Below are 23,044 nucleotides of genomic sequence, written 5' to 3' on the forward strand. Positions count from 1 at the left end.
TGAAAAGTGAGTTTTTAAGCGTAAGTCAAGCTTGCATTGGAGTTGATCTGAATACACATTAGGGTATTTCTTCAATCATGTTCTCCCCTAACCAACATCAATCTTAACCAACATCAATCTTAATTCGACAACCTTCCAGTAAAAAGGAGCAGAAGTTCAAATTTCCTTCTCTTGAAGTACCAAAACACAAGTGCATTACATTTTAACATGTATCAATGGTCATCAACTTCTCAAATTTTTCAACAGAAAATACACAAGAATTACAGTTTACAGAAAATATTGTCAAGATCTAGTTCTACTTATTTACAATGCTGAATGATCTAGGAGAGCGAAAAGAGATCAGTGTGTTGTATCAGGCATCCCTCCAGATACCAAGCTCTCATCCACAGTTTTGGGACCTCCACAAGATCTTGACACAGATTCAAACAGTTTCTCAATCTCAGGGGCACATCTTGTGAATGATCGTGTCCAGAAGTTATACCGAGGATTCTGCAACACAATGAAGCACGATATCACCATTCGTAACTACTAATGCGAGCATCAATAACTGCTCAAAAGCTTTAAATTAAAAAAACTGATGAAAGGAGTAGACGAGAAGGGTCCTCCAAACCTTGATAAGCTCGATAAAAGTGATGAGTAGACCCCAAGGATGAGGACGGTTCACGATCAAACGTTCCAGTAAAACCCTAGTGATTTGTTCTTGGACAACCTCCTGCACAGAATTATAGTGAAAAAAAAGAGAACAAATTTAGACCATAATACATGCTGTGACAACTCTCAAAGAAACTGGAGTGTGTTCGTTTTTCTCTCCTTGCAGAAATGTAATTCGTCAAACTGAAATGGAGTCCGAATAAACAAAAATCATTCATTTCAGACGGGTCGGACAGAAATCGGACTCCAGATAATTCAGACCTCAAATCAAATATAGGATCTGACTCCAAACACTACCTCACAACTGGGTAAAACAGTTTGTTTTTATGAATATCCAGGACTAAGTTATGCTTTAATGGCGTGCAATTACAATAACAAGTTCTAAACATGAGTAAGAATATTTTAGTCATTTCTATACCTCGTAGGACTAACACTATTAATTGATTCAACACAAAGCAAAACTTTTGACAGTAAATGTGTCTAAAAAGTTCATCCACAACAACCTTACTAGAAAACGCTTGCTTCATTGCCAAAATAATTAACAGGAAATTAATTGAAGAGGAAGCGGAACAGTGTACGAACCTGATTGGCTTCAGCGAAGAGGTACAGAAGAACAAATGAGAAATAGTGGGTGTGGTTGTTGGGGTAGCGTAGCTGATTAGCAACGGCGTTTAGGAAGAGATATCGACCTTCGGTATCAAGATCTCCTATTAGCGTCTGGAAAATATCCATAGCAGCACCGACCAAGAAAATGTCCATTGGAGCAGTGTGTGTCATCTGTGGAGGTGGTGTCTTGGTCTGTAGTTGCTGGATAGCCTGGAAGAGTACAATAAACCCAATACTCTTTAAGCTGCAGAAAATTTTTACCATCCACTAATCTCGGGCAATACCATGTACGTGTGTGTGTATATATGTATATAGATACACACACATGGGCCGCAAATTCTACAATACGGAATTATACTAATCTCCGAAAATTCTAAGTTCCCTACATAACAACTTTAACATTTGATGATGCATGACTACACACAAAAGATCCTTTATCGGGGTTATGGAAAAGGTACGGAAAACTTGGATATCGATGCAGTCCACAAGTTACTTGGGATTGGCCAATCCCAACTACTTAGCTTATAATTGGACAAACATCACCCTCACCGAAAATTTAAATCAATTGAAATGTGAAATAAAGCACTGCAATTTAAAAGAGTGTAGTTTTTTCTAATGACAGATAATGCACTTGGAGCAGTTAATAACAGAGAGAAAGTGTAGCTTCTTTAAAAATGCACATGAGCTCATAAGACAACAAGAGAACAAGTAATATAAAATCATAAAACATTACCTGCATCCCCACATAAAGCACAAGAGAATTGATCAATGGCACATTATAACGGGTCCCGGCCTGTGCTACCTCAGTTGGAGCAAGCAACAATCTCTGTTTCAGTTCTGTCAAGAATGATGACCCTTGTTGCTTTGTCTGGAGCTAGTTGAAAAAGAAAGCCGAATCCAACCATCGGAACATAGAACAATAAATAATAATAAAAGTATAAAAAAGGAGAAGTAAACAAAACCAGGGAAGAACTTTAGCTACCATTAGATATTCATCAATGTCGGTCTTCATCTGTTTTGCTTTCAGTGCAGCGTCAACCTCAGAGAAAATACACGGTGATTGACTTATTTCTGCTAATAGATCAATCTGTATATCGATTTTCAGGAAACAAAGTCAAACAACAGTGACTGATCAAAACAATCAAAAATTGCATATGCAACCAATTAATCACCTTTAAGTTTGGGGTAGAGGGATCAGGCAGTCTCATGTTCCTCGGAAATGCACTAAGAATAACATTTCGCATCTGGATACAGCTGGGAGGAATGACATCACAGAAGCTAAAATGATAATTGCATAGGAATTCTGGGAAATCATGAAGAAGCACGAGAAGAACTCGGAGAGTGCCTTTGTAGAGGAACTGAACCTGCCCACCCACAAAGCGCAAGAGAGAAACACAAAGTATAAATAGCAATATATGATGAGCTTAATTTTGATAAACCTTATATTTACTGCAAAGAACAGACAAGTAATGAAAGCTTACAGGTTCTCCAAGTTCAGCATTTCTCAAGTAGGGCTCCATGAATTTGAACAAATCTACCAGCAAACGTTGGATAAGAGGAGAACCCTTCTGAGAGTTTCCGTGGAGCAATTTTGGCATGAAAGTCCTGTGACTTACTAGCTCAAGCCATGCAAAGCTGGAAAGGGTACAATCAAGTTAGTGTAGGAAATAGATGCTACCATCTGAACAAGAATTTCGAGTTAAGGTTCTTTCATTTCCATACAGGTTATAAGAGAACGAGCATTCTATATCAGTAAATCACTCGATCACTATAGAAAAACTTAAGTTACTAACCTAAATGCAGGTACTCTGAGAGGCTGCAGTGCATGGAAAGTAGGGGCAAATTGCGCCAAAATCTGCGAAACATTCATCTAGAGGTTAGAAAGCTAGAAAGTTCTGGTTAATGAGAGCGGTCATGAAACGACAAAAAATGCATAGACAGAATTAGATACCCCTGAAATGTATAACACGATATGAACAAATAAAGAACAAGGACCTGAAAGTTGGCACCCTCGAGCACAGGATCAGGAGAACCAAGGTCCAAGAGCAAATTAACGAACAACCTGAAGTACGGTCTTGGATTGAAAGTTGTCTTCTTCTCGTCAGCATCTTTTTGTACGACTCTCACAATAACCAACAGAATCTGGTCAAAATTAGAGAAATGAGTGGCATAATGGTTCAGCGAACAGAGGCAGGGACAGAAAGAAAACAATGAAATGCATTGTTAGTGTTCTAACCTTGGGAAGAAGAAAAAGCTTATTTGATCCCTGATCGACAGCAGGGTACTAACAACCAGAAAGACAAGCAGAAAACATTGTACTGATGAGAAGTGTACGAAGAGAAACCAAATGTTACTAAACGCTGAAGAAAATGTCTATACCTTCAAGATAGAAAACACAAGCTTGGCATATATATCTATAGTTGCAAAAGATAGAGATGGCGCTTGTTGAGGTGGTTGCAGTGGCAAGGTCCCTGAGCTAATACCCTCGGTAGACAAGCAGTGCGACACAGAAATCTCCTGAGATAAGAATTAAGTTGTTGATCTATCATATTTGTCTGTACTTCATAAAATCCAGCATCTTACTGATTCAATGTTGGATAAGCATAATTACCGTGAGGAGGCGGAAAAAGCGATCTGTCATATCGTCACCTTTAAGCAGTCCACTCTGTTGCAACTGTGAAACAAAATGATTTACAGCAGCGTCATTTGTGCCAGTAGTAGCTTCACAAATCCTGTACCATTCCATAAACAACATCGAGACCTGCATTTCGTTCAGAAGAATAAACATTTAGTCGTGTATTTGAATTGCATGTGCATTTGAATCAAATAGACAAATACATATCCAGCTTAACTAATCTACATGTACATTTCGTATGCTTGAATCAGAATAGAGTCCTGCAATTTTCAAATTGAGGTAGCGTGTAAACCGACGGTAATGTTGAACAATGCTGCAAGTACTCTAGTGTATGCATATAATACTGCAATTGAACTGTGTAACATGTACACAGTACAAGTATCGCTACGCGGACCCATAAATGGTTTCGTAACCGGAAACCTACAAAGATCCCTATATGCAGACAAGCCTTAGTTATCAGGTCCTTACTGATTTTTTTTTTGGATCAACCATGTCAACTTAGATAATGACATCAACCAAATACGGAGTAAGTCTATAAACCGAGAGAAATGTTGAGCACTGCTGCAAAGACTAGTCGATGCATATAGCACTGAAACTAAACCATGTAGCGCGTACGCTGGTACGAGCATAGCACGCTAAACCGCACATGCTTTCGGATACAAGAACTTCAAAAGACCCCTATATGTAGACACCGCCTTGGCCTTAGTTACCAGGTCCTTACAAATATTTATTTTGGATCAACCACGGTAAATGTTAAACTAGATAATGGCCTCAAATTTCAACCAAAAATAGAATTTAACGGATCCAATATGAAACTACCAAAGTAATGAAGTAAACGAAGTAAACACAAGATATACATAAAAGATCTCACATGAACCAATTGAAGCTCAGATACATGTATCCATATCTAGGAAGGATCAAAAGCAGTATGCATTTTACACGGCTATCAAAAAGTACATGGTCCAAAATGCCATGCATTGAAGCAAAATAAGTTTCGAACGACTTCTTTGGCAATTTCTGAAGGGAAGGGGGAAGAAATCTGTAAACTAGAATTTACAATACTTCATAGATTTTCAGGGAAGAAAAAAGACTTTTCCTTATGTAATTATTTTTTTTTCATAAATTTTCACAAGAAAATGTTATGTGCCACCTCTCCTGGAGGAAATTATTTTCAAGATGTCTCACTTCATTCATATAATTTTTCTTAAAATCACTTGCATGCTCTCTCCTAATATATTTCTTTCAAGAAAATCATGAAAAAGGAAGTAATCACACCAACATAAATTTTATTCTTGCCCTAAATTGCAATCAACCACGCTAAGTTTTTCTATAAAAAAACAAGCCAATCAATGTTCAAGCAGCATAGGTTTCTAACCAACATACTTGGTATCCGTTTGACACTCCATGTAAACCATGCAACGCTTTAAAGTAACACCTAACTAGATTTTCATTTTTGAGGAGTTTGACCCTTGACGTACGGATAGTGTTTTAGCAAACGAATTTCATTATAGAGTAGCTTGCAAGATGCATTCAGCCAGAGAATAAGCATTGCAATTTACCTGCTCACGGAAACCAGCAGGGTCTGCGACCATGGACTCAACAACGTTATAGTCCTCCCTACCAGCCACAGAACGTACAGTAGGAGCCTGCTTAGACAAAACAAGTCCTGAGTTTTGGATCCCCTAAAAAGTATAAGACAAATACAAGAAGATGTATATCATTAATGTCTAAAACCACTAGGCAACCTTTTTGTCTCTAGACTGCTTGGGCTTCTCATCCTTGCCAACAGTAGGACTCGGCAGAGCAGAGGCATTAGCAGCAGGATTTCTAGCAATGTCAACCAGTTGTTGTAAAGCTTCAGGTGATCCAGGTCTTGTAGCAAGCTGCAACTTGACACCAATCATCAATGATTACATCTTTTGCATTCTGATACTTCAAAGAATATGAAATACTAGAAAAGATGTTCCTCTAACCTTTGACAATGCATCACAGAGACTGTGGAGCTCCGAAATACCGGCCCCAGATTCCTGGGCAACCAAGGTTTGAAGAAGAGAAATTGCGAACTCCTTTGCAGCTTCTGGACATGTTAGGAACCGCGATCTGTTAGCCTTATTAAAATATTTACTATTTCTCAATTTAAAAAATAAATTAAATTGTTTCCTGTGTGCGTACTATTCCGTCCCGCATCAATAAGCTTTGCCATGTGCACATTGTACTCCGCAAGGTTTAGAAGTTCAGAGCGAATGAGACCAACGGTAATATCTTTATTGAACTTCCGATCTTCCTCCGAGTAAATCACCTAAAAAGAATTTGAACATCTAAATGGATAAATGCAGAATACTTATTGAAGGTTCTAATGCACTTTCAGATGATTTTCTATTTACATTTAGTAATGGCTGATAAAGGCAAAGAAACAGACACAAATTACGTGCAAATGCACTTGAACCAAGGAATGAAACTTCCCGAAATTTCACCGAAATTTCGCGAAACGTTTCCTAAAATTGGATTAGGTGCACGAAGTAACACTTACAACTATTTCTTGCATAGTTTCCACCGACATGATCGAAATTTCCACCGAAGTGGTTGGAAATATCGAAATTTCCACCGACATGATGGAAATTTTGACCGACATAGTAGAAATCTAGCAAAAAACCCGGAGAAACTAATACTAGAAACACATCCCTTCCTTAGTCTTTTTCATCTTAATTTCTCTTAGATCTCTCTTGATTTTTATATTATGTTTTTAATGCTTTTTAAATCTATTTGAATGCTTTATGCCATGACTTAACTGCCTAAATTGATTTCATCTTAGTAACACCCTGGTATAACTGTGTAATTGAGTAATTGACAATACCTTCTTAAACTAACATAGTTTGTTAACTATTAACTATTATCAGTAAGAATGTGTTTGTTAACTATTAACTATTATCAGTAAGAATGTTATCTTTTGAGTGTTATAGCCAAAAAGTTATTTAATTTACCCCCGGAAGTAACTGTATAATTGTTAATACTCCCTCAAACTAATAGATAATGTTAAACATCATTTTTGTGCTTCATTATGGTTTAATAATCTTGTTATACATAATTGCATCATATTTCTATCATTTCTGTAAATTTGTAAGATTTCCACACTGACCGAAACGTTCCTACGAAACGTTTCTACTTTTTGACCGACCGAAATTTCTACCGAAACCGAAATTTCATTCCTTGACTTGAACTACCAGTAATTGACTTGAACTCGTGACACTCCATAGCACATTTCTTTTTCAAATGTTCTGGCATTAACTATGACAAGAATTGATAATTAACTATGACAAACATTGATAATTGGCTACATCTTAATTAACTATGATGAAATTTAATCAACTTATTCAAAAGCAAAAAGTTAGTAATTAGATCATAAAGTACAATCAATAAATATAAAGTTAGTAACCAGAAATCTTTATATGCCCACAACATACTAAAACCAGAGGGTGTCATTCTGCCACTTTATATTGAGAACATATGTTGACTAAGCAGAGCAACAACACATGGAGAATATGTTTGAAGCATATAATCTAGGTTAGTGTTTATCAGAAAAATGGCTTATTTGGAAACAAATTGAATGTGACTAGTGTAGCTTGCCAACAAAATTTGTGCCAGACATTTCAAAGAGAATAACATGAAACGAACTTACCCAACTAGTAAGTTCCTTCACGACAAGCTTGCAAACATCTCGAATAGCAACTAGAATTGCAAGATAAGCACCGACAAGTGAACTGTTTGCTGCATTCTCGTATAGACTCTTAAAAGCCTGCAACGAATATAAACATCATGATGCAACCATGCTTATGAAATAAAGAGTAGTACTGAAGGGAAAACACCCCACCTTTTGGGCCACAAAGATAGCAGCCTCGTCTCGGCTTACACATTTAAGTATAATTTCGGGAACATCAGAGATAACTCCCTGAACAAAGAAATACCTCAAAGAGTAAGTAAAATTTGTAGAGGTAGATAGATCTACTGTATGAGAAAAAGACATGTAACCAAAAGATTCTTCAAATGAGGTGGAAGGGATTATTAGGTTATTGATAAGCATAAAATGTATACGGACAATAAATACCTGAACTTCCGCATCTGTGGCATCTTTAGCTATGAGAGTTTCAAGCTGCCATACAAAAAAACAGCAAATTAAAAAAGAAATACTTAATTGGGAAGCAAACCCAAGATGAGCAAAGAGGATGGAGAAAAAGCATATGAAGCACATGCCTATAAAAAGATTCAGGTCAAAGGGCATATGGCCAGGTTAATTCGTGAAAAAAAGAAAAAAGAAATTAGGCTCAAGCTGAACCATACATTTATTCAACTGAAAGTTACTTAAGAGAATAAGCATTGCCTTCATCTAGAGCCCCTAGATAGTAAATATACACATCCATTGTATTCAGGGAATTTCTACAAATGTTACAGCCATCTATTCACCAGTTTTAGTTGTTTAAGTTCTAGCCCACATAAATTTGACAGGCTGGGATGTGAACATTCATTGCTTTATAAATAACTACACATATTCAAATCCTATTGCCTAATGCATATATGGGTCCATATGATATTACATAATATCACCATCATTAGGCATACTTGAGATGTGAATTTTCGAAAAATTCCCAGGATAACAAGCAGAGCCTAATGCAATTCATACTCTAGCAATTGAAGTATTAAAAAATATTACTCTAAAAACATGAAAATGGTTGATTCTATCTGCATCAAAAGAGAGGAGTTACATGTGCAACGTGCAAAAGGCAAAGCAAGATCGTCGGAAAATTTCTTACCTTTTGTGCCACAACTTGGTACTTATCTAACGCATCCCCAGTGGATAGAGGTTCAGATATGCCAGTTCCCAAGCCTGTTGCAGAACTCGTAGGTGATGACTGTGCAGTAGCCCCCAAATCCTAAGAGAAATAACAGAACCAATCAGTGCAAAAGAATATGGGAACCGACAAAATCCAAACTAACGAGAGATCAAGCTCTTACTTTGCCAACAGCAGAGGGATCGACTGGATGCAGTTCAGGCGCTGGAACAGTCGAAATAAACGAACCAACCCCTGCATTGATTTCAGTAAGATGCTGGCCAACTGCATCAGATGCCTCAGTATGAGCGGACGAAGCACTGTCGTTATTTAAAAGCAACAGGGAATATCAATCAGCAACTGCACTCTGCGATAAATATAAAGAGAAGAAGAAAATATTTGCACACAGGAAATACCTTTGAAGCGGTGTTGAACTAGGATCAATCTCCTCAGAAAATAGATCTAGCGGTTGTGCAACTGAACCAAATCCTGAGCCTCCTTGTGCATAAACACTAGGATTCAGCTGCGCAGAAGTAGGTGTGTAGGCACGAGGCACAGTAGAATTACTAGAACCACCAAATGAAGAAGGTTGACCAGCAGGTAATGCATTTGAACTTTGAGCTGATTGGTTTTGCCATGGAAACCTCACAAAATCCTAAGGCAAATAGGCAGATTATAATGAAGGTATATGGGACGCCCTAGCAGTAATTATTCACTAGAAAATATCCATCTGGAAGGATAGCAAAGTACCTCGTAAACTCGCTGCTGCGAAAGGGACAAATGGCCAGGTTTTGGGCGGAGGGCCTCTGGTACTACACCCATAGGACCTTGTGTGTAATTACTCGCATCAAAATACGCAGGACCAACACCCTCTCTATGATTCCTTCTTAAAGCAAGTTTCCCCGCTATTTCACCGTCAATAGTTTGTACTGCCTATCACAATAAGCACACCACCAATTACTTCTCCATTTTCAATTGTATAACCGAAAAACTTTGTTACAACTGAGGAACGACTATAAAGCATCAAATGGAAGAAAATTCGACTCTTGAGCATCTCTAAAATAGCGAAGCACTGACGAATATGGATGTACATTAATGTCATACCTTATCGACTGCAGCCTTTTCTACCACAACACAGCCCAAATCAAGGTTATCATTGGTAACAAGCTGCACAGCTTGTTCAAGGAGCTCATTTGCAAGACTCGGAGCCAAAAGCAAAGCCCTCAAGTGAGTTGAAATTGAAACACGGAGAAGCTCCTAAAAAGGACCAAACTGTTATTGATATTCAAAAATATTCCAAGAAGAAAGAAGAAAGACCTAAACAGAAAATCTTAAACAAATAAGTTATATAGAGATAACTCCAATCTAATTTCTTAAGATAACAGAAAGAGGTTAACTAAAGTTTTTCAGAGAATAACCGAAGTGACAAACCTTGCAAGTAACATGTGCTAACCTTCCAGCTAGATTTGCCACCATCATGCGAGCAGAATTATATATAAGGCTCTCATCGGACTCCATAGCATAGTCCTGAGAGCATTCAGTTATAAAATTACAAGATAAGTAGGATATCCTTTAATGCATATCTAGGTTCAAATCAAGACTATAGGTAAAAGGAAAATATGTTAGTATGTGGGTATGCAATATATAACCTTCAGGACAAGTTCTTTAGTTGTTTGAATTGCAATAGTAACACTTCGCTGAACAACAGGAGACATGATTTCCTTGATAGCCCTCTCCATTGCCATAGGAACAACTCTGTTGCGAACACTAGTGTGAACAAGAAGAGAAATAGATACAAACAAATAAATAAAGAACAGATAGGCAAGGATAACTCCAACCTCTGGAAATGCATCTTTAGACCAAGAGCACTAAGCTTCGGGTTGACAATAACTTCAGTTCCGATATCAAGAATTGGAGTCTGCAACAGCAAAATTACAAAATATAAATAATAAAACAAGAAATGAGCAAACTTGCAACCATAAGTTCTGATGACACTGAAGCAGCTAAAGACTGCAATCACACCTGGCCAACAGAGAACGATGACTGAGTTGAAGTAACCTGTGACAGTCCCTGGGCAGAAGGAAGCCGCTCAGATAAGCTTGACGCTACCCTCTTTTCTTCGTCCGTCAACAAATTCGGTGCATGATGAAGGGGTGTATTGTACTACATTCGCCAGCATTAACAATCAATTTGCTAAGCAAGAACAGAACTTCCTAACTACAGCTAATGAAATTTTAGAGAACAAACCTGAGGTAACACAGTTGAGTGGGACTGGCTAACAACCTCGGGCTGCAGCTCAACTTGACTTGGTGTGGGTATCATTCCCAAGTTGACTTCAGAAACAATTTGAGACTGAGTGACTACAATATCTTTATTGGAAAAATCAGGATTTCCCTCTACTTCTCTAACCCGGTCTTTTAGAAGAGAACTAGGCTTGACGTCTTTCATATCCACACCAAGGTTCTTAAATAGGACCTAGGACACCAAGAGAGAAAGGTACATGAGAGAAGATAGTATAAAAAAATTCAGACTGAAAATCTGTGTCAATAAAATTTTGCCAGTAAGGAGGTACCTCAATGTCAAACTTGAGGTTCATTTTCAGATTTGGCAGTGCATAAATCTCAGCAAGTAAACCAAGAATGCTCATGGTCCAGGGATTTGGAGGCTGATATGCCAGACTATTTATGCATGGTTCCAAAATCTGAAATAAGTGCATGTAAAAATGAAAAATCACAGTTCTTCATTCTACAGATTACCAAATAAGAGATGTTTCGTGAATGATATTTTCGAACTGCAATAAAAACCAAGACCCTCGACATAAGTAGATATACCTTGGAGGTAAATGGAATTACTGCGATCATCAATCCTTTTTCATACGCCTGACCACGGAAATCAAAGTATACATTAGTGTGATCATAATAAAGTACTTGCTTATTAACAATTTAACCAGTCTCATTCGAAAACAAAATAACTGACAGAAAGTTTAGAAGATAAAAAATACAGTGTGAAGGCCTATCTAGAATAGAAGGTTTATTTGCCAAGTAAACCTCACAATATTAACCACAGTAGACAATCAAAAAATGGCAATGCTATGACTAGTCGAGGAAAGATTATCGTTATGATAGAAAATATAAGAAAGAATAACCTCTGTAATTAAAATTTTGGGATCTATTTCCATAGCCCTTAATGCTTGGTTTCTCCCAATTGTAAACTTCCCCAACCAACTACCAAGATTTTTCAGCAAGGAGCGTTCTTCTGAACTTGATTTTATAAGCTCAGATCTTAGTAAGACCTGAAAACAAAAAAAAACAGTAACTCGCATCTCTCCACGAAAAACATAACAGACAGATGATAAATAAACCTCAAATGCGCACCTTGCAGTTCTCATAAGTAGCTTTTACAATCTCCTTGTTCAGAGCTTTTGAGTTAATCTTATCTAAGAACTTCAAGTACAAATCGTGGAAATTTGGCTCAATACTTGCCCTGCCAACAAGCCCAATTTTTATCATTATCCAGGAAAGCCAGACAGTAAAACATTAAACACAGGCAGAAGAGTGGAAGTACATTCTTGTATGTATTAATGAAGTTCAGAACTCCTAACCTTTTCATCACCATATACTGAGCAAACCATGGATAGCACTCCTCTTTCAAAATATCAGTTAACTCTTTCGCCTTAGCTTCAACATTTGCAGTTGAAATATTATTGATCATAAATAATATTTTGTCCTGAATGTCTGAAGAAGGAACCTATTTTCAAGGATTGAAGGAATAAACAGTAAGTGCAGTGAAGAGGCAAAATAAGTGTTACAAAAGGGCTCTTTCAGAAACTTCACACCTTTCATACTTTCCACATATTGCAGATCTCTACTTTTTTCTCAAGCTCATGTTACAATAACAGGGTATATTGACTGCCAATGAAGTCATTTGATCCCCGAAAAAGGGTAAAACACACAAATACCACGACAGTCCGCGTCAATCTTTCTGAACATTCACTCTACGCTATTTACTATTTAGTATTTACATAAAAAGGTATGTTGATATTGACTTGTGTCGGTGTAGTATTTGTCTTGATTTTGAACTAACTCTTGTAGGCACATGCATAGCAGCCATGTGGCCTATTATATAATAATTACGCAACAAAGTCTAGTTATGGTGTGATTGCTATCCTTGAAGACATTCCCCACAATAGAAGGTCTTTTGTTTACTCTAACTAGTTATATTTAACTTTTATTTTTTATTTACCCAAGCTTAACTAGCTAGGATTAGTTTTTAATTTATGAATTATCACAGTTGTAAGGTGGTACTAAAACGACAATAACTTCTCGTTTTTGGGTATCTTATTGGAGAGGGTCCTGAGGCTTCATTTGAAAACGACAATAACTTCTCATTTTAAGAATATACAAAGGAGTGGACATTCACACAAAAATAGGAGAGTGAACCCTAAGTTTCACTGTAAGACCCGCCTGAAGACCCAGGAAAACTACACCAAGTGAAAAACAATTTCCCGTGCTACAAAATCTGTGTAGAAAGTGGTTTTCCCCTACTCATGTCCCCTATTCAGCTCCATTGAAACACAATGGTCTTCACTGTATCTACTATCTACTCTTAGTTCAGATTCTTGTCCTTAAATACGACATTGTTACTCCTCTTCGAAATGCACCATACCAGTGCAACTGTCTTTGTTTCCCAACTTTTCTTACAAACATTTGGCAGTTTAAGACCTCCCTATGGCCTGCACACTGCTCCATAATTGCAGGCCTGCCCCAGTTCCATCCATCTCTTAAGATAATGAAATATACAAGTAGTGAACAGACACCCAAGACACTAATGCAGGATCTCATCCAAATGCATGAGGACAAGAATGTCAAACTGATAACTTACCTCCATGGGAGTATCCCTTCTCTCTGCAGCTGAAACAAGTGTTTCAATGTTCAAAGCAGAACCAAATCCTGTGCTATAAGAATGTTGTCTAGGCATGCCTACAGACAGATGGGCATCCGGACAGAGAAGATCAGATGCATTCGAGATTCAGAACATGATACTTTTAGGAGAAATGAAGGAAAACCATTATCCAGAATAAATAGGAAAATTAATTATTATCAAAAGTTAGATGAAAATTACCAGTAGATGTGATTCCTCGGGATGGGCGCAGAAAACCTGGGGAGGAAGAGACACTGGACGGGCCGCTGGACACACTCTGAGAGAGCCCAGTTAGCAAGGACTGTGTAACATTTACCTAGAAAGAAAGGTGACGGAAAAAGAATGTCAGACTAAAAATCAGACTGCAGAAAGATTCAAATGACCCAGAGTAACTTCAAATCAAATAGATATGTACCTTCTGATTACCAACAACATCGTGTATTGAGGCCATGGAAGGCTGTCCAATGGGCTTCATGTGGCTAGCTGAATTTGTGGCTGGTTTATGCCTGTCATCGGGAGAGCCGGGATTTCTGTGTTGAGCTTGAAATGGAGAAGAGAGTAGCTGTCCAGGGTGTATGGTGCTAGATTCTATAGATTTCCATGAAGACTCTTGTGCCTAAGAACCCATTAGTTATTAGTTATTAAAAAGAACTTGAAACATATTAGCAAATAGATTATTAACCAATAAACAGCAAAGTAGAACTTGCAATAACCAAGAGCAGTACTGGACCAGAATAAATAGGTTTAAACAGAGAATAACTTTTTCAAAAGTTTGTTCAAACTACAGTCGACAACTTGCACTAAACATCAGTTGATGGTCTAGAATCTAGTTTCATGGAGTTTGGATGGGGATTGGCATCAGATGAAAACATTGCAGCTTTAGCGAGAAAGGGGAGAGGTCTTTCTTAAGATTTGACATGCTTAGAGATTGTGGGTGAGATCCATCAGAAAAGCATCTATTTCACTGTGCAGATGGAGAACTCAGAAGAAAAGTTCAGACATGAATTAGAATTCAAACGAAGAATTGCACATGATGGTTGTCAATATCCAAAACCCTTTGAAGTGAGGCAGTAGAAGAAATGAGATGCCTCCTCAATTAAACAGTACTTCTGTAATTTTGACAAGAGGATTCTCCAAATCGTTGATCTTGTCAACCAGATACAGATCCCAAACAAACACAATTCATTTGAAGACGTCTCATGTATATGAAGAATGTCAAACAATTAAACCGATGCCTATCTTCATGTTTTCCACACCAAAAAGACCGTTGCAACTAAAGTGACCTAGTTAAGGTGATCTTCAACATATTCATGATATCATGTAAGATGTAGCCCTTTAATTGCTCAAATTTACGATACATAGAATGTCAAACAATTAAACCAATGCCTACCTCCATGTTTTCCAAGCTAGCCAGACTAGGCCCTTGTTGCTGATCAGAGGGTGTAACACTGCCACCTCCATTTGACTCGGAATGGCTAGATGAGATCCTTGCAAGAGCATGCTCAATGAATGCAACAAGCTGTGCATGGGTTGCGCGCAGATGAGATATTTGCAAAATATGATTGCAATACTGAGGCCATTCCACCAAACGATCCACAAATTGCTCCAACGCTAGGGCTCCAAATACAAACATCTGAAAGCAGCCAATCACCAGCATTCCCCATTAGAAATATAAATAATGTAAGACTAGGCACCTCTCAGAAGATAAAACTAACCCTTGAATCAGAAGATTTACGCAACGCATCCAAAACACCCCGAAGAGCAATACCAAGGGTAAGATGAGTCACAAGCTGGTGCTTTATTAAAGATCCTGCAACTCAAAGCATCCACATAAACAGAACAACATGAAAATGTGTGCCAAAAACATAACAAAGTAGAAGATGGATACTATATTATTGAGCTACAATGATGTTTCTTGTTATCTTTCCATCACAGCACAAAAAGTGGACTACTTTCTTAATTATATCATGCAGACAACAACTCAACTGTATATTATTGTCCAATGAAATGTCCTTGTATTCTTAATATCCTCTCAAACCAATCAAAGAATTTCTCATACAAAAAGTAATTATATCTTGAAGCTAACAGACGACTGTAAGTGATTCATGGGCCGAGATACTACCATAGGTGATGCATGCTTTAGTGAACTCCACAGGCTTGTCACCATCCAAAAGATTCAGCTCTCCTAACATTGCAACTAAAAGACTGATCAAGGAATTAAAACGGTCAAGAAGCACGCCTCCAGGTTGATTAAGGTGAGAAACAAACAACTCGGCAGGTGTCTTTATAAAAAATCAGCTTTCATAGCATTGCACCTAGGGGAGTATGATCGGGTAAGAAGCAGGCAAGGTGGCAGACCCACGCATAGCGGTGTAAGTCAAATCAACCTGGAGGCATGTGGGTTTAATCATGATCTGGCCTCTTCGTTTGGCTAGAAAAAGCTATCCTGCCGGCTTATCATAATAATTTAGCTTTAAGAGTTTTATAACATGGCCTTGGTAAAGCAGCAAAACACAAAACGGAAATGAAACGAAACGATCACATCACAATTTGCTCATCTAATATAAAATATGAGTAAGCCCGGAGACTGTAAAGGAAACAAACTCATCACATGAAACAGTTAAATAACTGTTAAACAGTGATTCTTACCGAAGAGAACAGCAGCAATTTTAAGCTGCCTTTCTGGATATTTTGGAAAAAACTTGTACTCCTCAAACAGGTTTCCTATCATACATTCAAAGATTGATTGTTCCCTGAAAATTCAAGACAAGTAATTCCTTAGAGACGAATCAAATAATCACCAATACCTCCTTGGCATGGAAAATAGCTTTATTTGAAGTACATATTCATTGGCAAGACCTTGGTTGCATCATCCAAATATCAACAGTAGGGCTAGACTCTAGAGCAACCCAATACAGAAAAAGTGAGATCGCCCAAAATGGAACAACTTGGGGTTCTTCATAAACCAAAATTGTATACACTGCCATATCAAAATGACTACAGAAACTGAAGAAGAACATATTACAGGTGAACAGCTAATTAGCTAAAATGACTACAGAAACAGGAATACATACAAGTTCAGATCAGTATCACGTCAAAGGAAGTGGAGTGTACCGGCCTAACTCTGATACTGGAACAAATGGTAGTCTAGCAATTTATAAGTTTAATTATCTATATACACAACGATTGACTTATCCTGACAGATGCACTACCATGTGGGAGTAACTATAGGGTACCGATCGATATTTGTAATTTCTGAAAACTTTTTTCTACCACAGAGAAATATTATAACAAACAAATATTTGTAATTTCTTTTACAGGAAAGGGCCTATTTTTAGACCTTAGTTGCAGTAAATCTAGAATACCTTTTCTCAGAAGATTCCTTGAAACGAGCAAGCATTTGCACCATTGCATCAATAGTCAGTTGCCCAGAAAACATCTGGTGGAAGTAAGAATTAGCTTCTCCCTCTATATCATCTGGATACCCATCAGATGTCGCTTCAATTCTACCCCTCTCTGTGGCGTGAGGAGCAGATACAGACGGTCGATAAAATCTTCTAATTCCCTCAGAGAGATGCTCCGGAATGCTGTTTTGTTCACCATAAACTTGAAGGACCTAAAAATATATAATGTCAATCAACAGAGACACCTTGAAAATGAAAGAGTTACCGTAAACTGAGAGGACATATACCTTAGATAATATTGAACTCGCCTCTAAAGAAGCACTAACAGTAACACCAGAATGTTGAAAGGGGATAGCAGTAGTATTTTGGCCTTCAAGAAGTTGATTTTCATTCAAGAACTTGAAACACTCCTGGATGACAAAATATAAATTACATTGTAAAATGCCTCAAACTCGTTCACTATATAAACAGAAACTGACTTTCAAAAAGAGTATGAATAGAAGCACTGAGTCAGAGATTCACTACTAAGAACCAATCAGTATTACCTCAAGGAAAGTATCTCCATACATGATGAGATTATCATTCAACCATTTCTCAAAATTTATTTGTTCTTTTCCAAAAGCAAGTACGGCCAATTTAATGCTGAACGCAAAAGGAGCCATATCCAAGACTGATGACAAAATCTGTCATAATAGTAAATTAAGAAAGGAATTCAAAACAACTAAGTCATTGTAGAGGAAATTCAGTTATTAATAAAGAAACCGATTCCATGAGAATGTAAACATAAAAACTACAATTAAACCATAACCACATTTTAAAAATAGAATTGGAATTGACTAGCATTGAAACATCTCAAAGTTGTTCAGCATAAACTGATTATCAGTCTCAATTAATTGCAGAAATCATTTAATAATACCTACATACTACATAGAAATCTTCTATACATTTTTCAGAGGTAAAAGAGAATAAAAGTTAAGCCAGATATTTAAGGAAAGTTAAAGATCGTTTGAACTGTACAGCAAGTAGCACTTCTCCCAGTAATACCAGTACAAAACAATAACTAAAAGGATTTCGGAACAAAAGTAGGTAATGCAAGAGCAACACTAATTCCAGAAACACAACATTATTAGTTACTGGAAACGTTTAAAACAATAATACAAGACGCATAAGTATATGAACAGGGCAGCGAAGGTGAAACCTTTTTCTCATTTCTTCGCTCTTCTCGGGCCTATCATAATTGTGCAGATGTATATAAACAATCCATCTTATTGTTTCTCTCAAAATAACCATACAAGATCCCAAATTCGGAATTTGAAGACAGATTGTAAGAAAGTTCACCATGAGGTGCTTTTAGCTCAAAGTAACATATACTTTCCTCCCCATTGCGTACGGCGCACCCGATTCCTCGTAGCCATAATGGGTGGGTTCGCAATCAATACCCCAAAATTAGCGTACCGGAATTTTATCCTAATTAAACCAAAATCTTTGTAAGATCCTATAAACTCAACTAGTTGATAAGCTACCTACAATAATTTTTAATTAGCTTGTTGGATTTTAAGAGATATCATATATGAGAGTACGTGTATTTATAATAAATGCATCATAAAGAGTATAAAATGTACCACATTAAGAGAAATAGCATATAGAAGATGTATACCCCTACCATACCCGATGCTCACATGGTAGAGTACCACGTCCTGTTACCAGAGCAATCCGCATACCAGACAGATAAAATTGATTTTGGTCATTTATGGTTTTGCGTCATTTAGCTCTAACTAGAAACTTTCCTGCCTACTTAATTTTGTGTAATTGTCGGACTACGTGAAAATAACTTTTGAATAGTGTAAAGGTTACAAGTATAGATTACATATATAAATATGTACTTTTAGTAAGTTGGTACAAATCATTTACCTTGACCTCATGGCAAATGTTTAAAATTGTAATCATGTTTCCTGAATCCAACTTTGTGATATCCAAGAACCCCCGCAAAACAAGATTGGGATTAGCATTCCAAAGGTGAAGAATAACACCACCTCCTGAGGAAGTCCCAACTATCATGGGAAAAACAGTCGACAAAACTTCATGTTGAAGTAGGTTAAATGCCGTCTACATTGGAAAAGGATATATTTGTCAAACAACCAATAACAATAGTAATAAGAATAGATTTAAGGACGAAATTGTACATGTAAAACCAGAAAAAACATACATGAGTGTGGGCTAATCCAAGAAGCAAGAGTTCAGGACAGCGTTTGACAGGATACTCTAGAATCGATCGAACAGATCTAGCACGGCCCCTCTCAGCAAGTTGGCATAAAACATCCAGCAAGTTAAGACATAGCCATGCCTGATTTGCATGTCCATTTGCAATCTCATGACCATGAACAGCATCAACATACATCTGAATATAATATCAGCAATTCCAATTACCTAGAAACCAATAACAAATAGAACAATGACTGATAGAATAACTGTAAAACATCATACCAGCTTCCTTGCGGAGTGCGCAAATGTAAAAATCTCAGGTGGAGCTGAAACCGCATATTTTAAAAAAGACAGTTGACCTTCCGCATACTTCCATACTGACCCACTGATGGCATGGAGTGGGAATGGATCCTGTAGAATGTTTTTTGCTTATTACCAATTCCAATAGGTATCAGTTCCCAGATTCACGTATTTACATTAAAGACACATACCTTGCATGCACTCTTATAAACAGACATGAAGAAGTTAAAAGCCGCCTCATTTGGGAAGTACAAGCCCTCGTGGTCGAGGTTTTCCATAACATGTACCCAGTTAGTGTCAGGGGCCTGAATTTCAAAAAGAAACAGCCAGCCGTGACTTAGACTTGGATACTTCAAAAACACTGTTGACAAGGATAACTGATGTTGGAACAAAATAACTACCAAGGGATAGTGAAACTCACAAGCTGTTTTATTGAGTCCACGAGCACCTCAATGTTCCAAGAGCTTGACCAAGATGAATCAGCACAAGAACTAATACCAAGAGCAGAGCAGAATGTTGAATGTGTACCCTGTCCATCATCTAACCCAACATGGGTTCGTGCAACAGTACTAAGCAACTTGGAGATCGTGACTTCAGTAAGAGGTAGAAAAAGAGATAAAATGTCTTTGCAGTGTGAAGCATTAACTGTGCAACCATAGCCCAGTTCCTTAATGATGTCAGTCATGCTCATCTCCTTCTCCATCTCCGCAAGGATGTCATCAAAATCATTTTCGCTGCACTCGTAGAATAGATCTAAGTGCCTGCAAGAACTCATTAAATGGAAGAGATTAAGATGGTAAAGGATGAAAAACTGGAAATATAGTTCCACCAAAAAATTTTGAAACAGATAAAAAAGACAAGAGGGACCAAAACCTCAATGACTTGGATTCGTCTAAAAGCAGAGGAGCTAATACAAAACGAGTACTATCTTTCAGCTGCAATAGAGAAAACATCTTGATAAAGGAATCTACATGCTTAGTAAGGCCCTCTGACTGAGAGAGAAAACTGATAATATTCTGAATTTGTTCTTGACAATCAATAGAAGCAGGATTTTCACATAATTCTTCAATCTGAGCTATACAGAAGCTTTGCCCTACAATCACAAAAAGATATTATTACGTGTTGACGTAAATATGCAAAAATAGGTCCAACATACCCAGAATTAGTAAACGTGAAAGTTATCTAGAAATCTCCATCAATAACTACTGAAGCTTACCACTCTTCTTCATGTCGGGATCATCTGAATCCGATAAAGCAAGGCCTAACCCAATTTTTTCAGACACCGAAAGATGCAGCACCTTCGCGAGATCTTCTAGAAATCCATCAGTGCTTGCTGGCAATCTCAGTGTTTCACATAACACTGTGCTGAAATTTGGTCTATCGAGCAGATATCTAAATATGGCGGCAAGAAGATCGGGTTTTAATTGCATGTTCTGCACACCTCCAACATAAACGTCCATGTGCTCTAAGCAGGTCCGGAGCAATAAAATACTCCCCTCACTTCCATAGTCCGCAAACTGCACATTGCAATAAATACTACATTAGAAGTAAAGAGAGGTAAGGTCGCAAAGAAATATTAAGTGTCGAAATAACACTAATGTGTACAAGTGAAACTGGAGCAAAGCCAATGGATATGTACAGCTGTGGTAACTGATTTTTTTTTTTTTGTTGAGAACTGATTGATAACGAAAAGACAATCACATAATATCAAACCCACGTCTATTCAGTAGCTGATTGCAGAGGATGAAGTGAGATCATTATCTTCTGTAATCAGAAAGATAACACAACTTTTCACCCATAATTATTATTTTTTGAAATTTGAATAATATTGATAAAAATGTGGTATAATACAATGATAGGGGTACCATATTAAAAAGAAGTTATTACTCTATTAACTCATCCCACTTAGAAAGAATTCAGACTGCAATGGTATAATAGTGCGAGAATGGCCTCCACCTCAAGGCTATTAGATAAGCTTATCTCCAATGGTATGAGACTTTCCGCCCATAATATAACTAAGCTCAAGGCAGACAGTGTTAAACCCTTGACTACCCTTTAAGTTACTTAATATTAAGTCACAAATTATTGAATACCCACAATTTGCTAGTTGAAACTACAAAAATTAGACATCGAATAGAAAATATAACCCTAAGTCTTTGAATTTTATCCAAAATGATATAATACGCAAGACTAGAAGTCTAAAAGTGAAGGGGAGGACGAGAGAGAGAGAGAGAGAGGGAAACAATAAGACATCTTGTGGAGAAAAGGTTCAACGAAAAAGCTCCATTTTTTCCTCATGGAGATTAAGCAAAGCATCACATATACCTCAGTAATTCAATCAAGATAGCTTTATAACTCAGAAGCATGATTTTTTTATAAAGTTCTGTTTCAAGAATCATAAAACAAGAGATCGAATCATGAATAGAACTCTATAGATGAAATTAACCATCGGATCTAAATAATTTCCCAATAAACAAACATAGTTCAACTTCTAGAGTAAACTAAAACAGAAGAAAAGAAGTTGCGATTCGTAGAAAATAATCAGGGAAAAATCTAGGGCTTTTCACCAATAGATAGAGAGAATAATATTAACATACCTGACAGAGCTCACGAAGGACAGAATCGAAGTTGGAATCATTGAAGCTCCGAAGTAAGAATGAAATCTGGGTGGAAGCGGTTAACGAGAACGGAAGCATTTTGATGAGAAGTAGAAAGGGGGGGGGGATTTCTAGGGTTTGTTGAACAGAGACGACCAGAATACGAAAGAGGGCACTTGAGGGTGTGGATCTTCAAAAAGAAAGCAGAGAGAGCGAGCAAGAGGATTTGATGGGATCCTATTACACAGTCTGAAATTCGCATGAAACCCAAGCCCCCCCCCCCCCCCCCCCCCCCCCATTGCCCCTTTATATTATTTTTCATTCATTTCTTTCTTTTCTATTGATTTATTTATTTATTTTTATTTTTTGTTGAACTATTGATTTATTTATTTATTCTTAATTAATTTTCTTTTTTTCCTTTCCGAAATAACGAGTTAGAAAAATCGGATAAATAATTTTTTTTAAATAAATCATGTTTTCTTGTTTGATTACTCGTTTTTTTGTGTCACGTTTGTAGGGGAAACTTTATTTGACGAAGATAAATCGCAACTAAGAAGATCTTCAAATGGAATTTTAATTTTAAAAGTTCTATGATAGACTTTTTCGACAAAAAGTTCTACTATAGATTTTTAAATCGTATTTTTGCATTTTGAGTTTTATTGTTTTTTTGTTAATAATATTTTATATCTTTCGGTAAAGTTTAAACTTTTTCTATCCACCTTCGACACTACTACAGGAACTGTTATCCATTGACTAGACGTAGGGGTGGGAATCGGGCGGGCGCGGACGGGCTCGGGCTATAAAATGTCGGGTTCGGGCGGAACGGGCTCGGATAAGCCGAGCCCGAGGTAGGGAGTCGGGCGGATCTGGCCGGGCGAAACAAGCCATCTAAGTGCCCGTAGCCCG

The 23,044-nt window shown here is 37.4% G+C and overlaps 1 protein-coding gene across 4 annotated transcripts; it reads right to left on the reverse strand.

Moving 5' to 3' along the window:
* Window positions 1-151: 151 nt before the first annotated feature.
* LOC147537403 (transcription regulator) lies at window positions 152-22,471 on the reverse strand. 4 transcript variants are annotated; one of them, XM_086640865.1, is made up of 51 exons: window positions 22,139-22,471; window positions 20,758-21,058; window positions 20,415-20,634; window positions 19,963-20,302; window positions 19,733-19,846; window positions 19,524-19,652; window positions 19,246-19,437; window positions 18,951-19,145; window positions 17,585-17,722; window positions 17,327-17,449; window positions 17,001-17,251; window positions 16,285-16,388; window positions 15,351-15,445; window positions 15,026-15,268; window positions 14,051-14,251; window positions 13,837-13,951; window positions 13,597-13,694; window positions 12,317-12,462; window positions 12,090-12,198; window positions 11,861-12,007; window positions 11,547-11,594; window positions 11,288-11,416; window positions 10,963-11,190; window positions 10,738-10,878; window positions 10,554-10,633; window positions 10,365-10,470; window positions 10,147-10,242; window positions 9,820-9,972; window positions 9,466-9,648; window positions 9,132-9,370; window positions 8,900-9,035; window positions 8,698-8,817; window positions 7,995-8,039; window positions 7,761-7,838; window positions 7,569-7,685; window positions 6,065-6,191; window positions 5,866-5,969; window positions 5,638-5,781; window positions 5,452-5,538; window positions 3,869-4,018; window positions 3,637-3,774; window positions 3,494-3,541; window positions 3,253-3,399; window positions 3,051-3,112; window positions 2,739-2,892; window positions 2,430-2,621; window positions 2,240-2,344; window positions 1,991-2,131; window positions 1,234-1,467; window positions 611-712; window positions 152-489 (listed from the first exon to the last, which is right to left on the reverse strand). In XM_086640865.1, the coding sequence occupies exons 1-51, from the start codon at window positions 22,235-22,237 to the stop codon at window positions 340-342; spliced, it is 7,344 nt and encodes a 2,447-aa protein (XP_086496991.1). In that variant the 5' UTR covers window positions 22,238-22,471; the 3' UTR covers window positions 152-339. The 4 variants fall into 4 exon arrangements, with proteins under 4 accessions (XP_086496991.1, XP_086496992.1, XP_086496994.1 ...); XM_086640866.1 differs by having other exon boundaries at window positions 5,638-5,775; window positions 22,139-22,465; XM_086640868.1 differs by having other exon boundaries at window positions 5,638-5,775; window positions 10,774-10,878; window positions 22,139-22,462.
* Between the last annotated feature and the right edge of the window lie 573 nt (window positions 22,472-23,044).

This window comes from Eschscholzia californica, unplaced genomic scaffold (genome assembly GCF_041429995.1).
Source record: "Eschscholzia californica isolate CP2 unplaced genomic scaffold, dmEscCali1.0.p SCAF_5, whole genome shotgun sequence".
In the NCBI taxonomy this organism is placed as follows: Eukaryota; Viridiplantae; Streptophyta; class Magnoliopsida; order Ranunculales; family Papaveraceae; genus Eschscholzia; species Eschscholzia californica.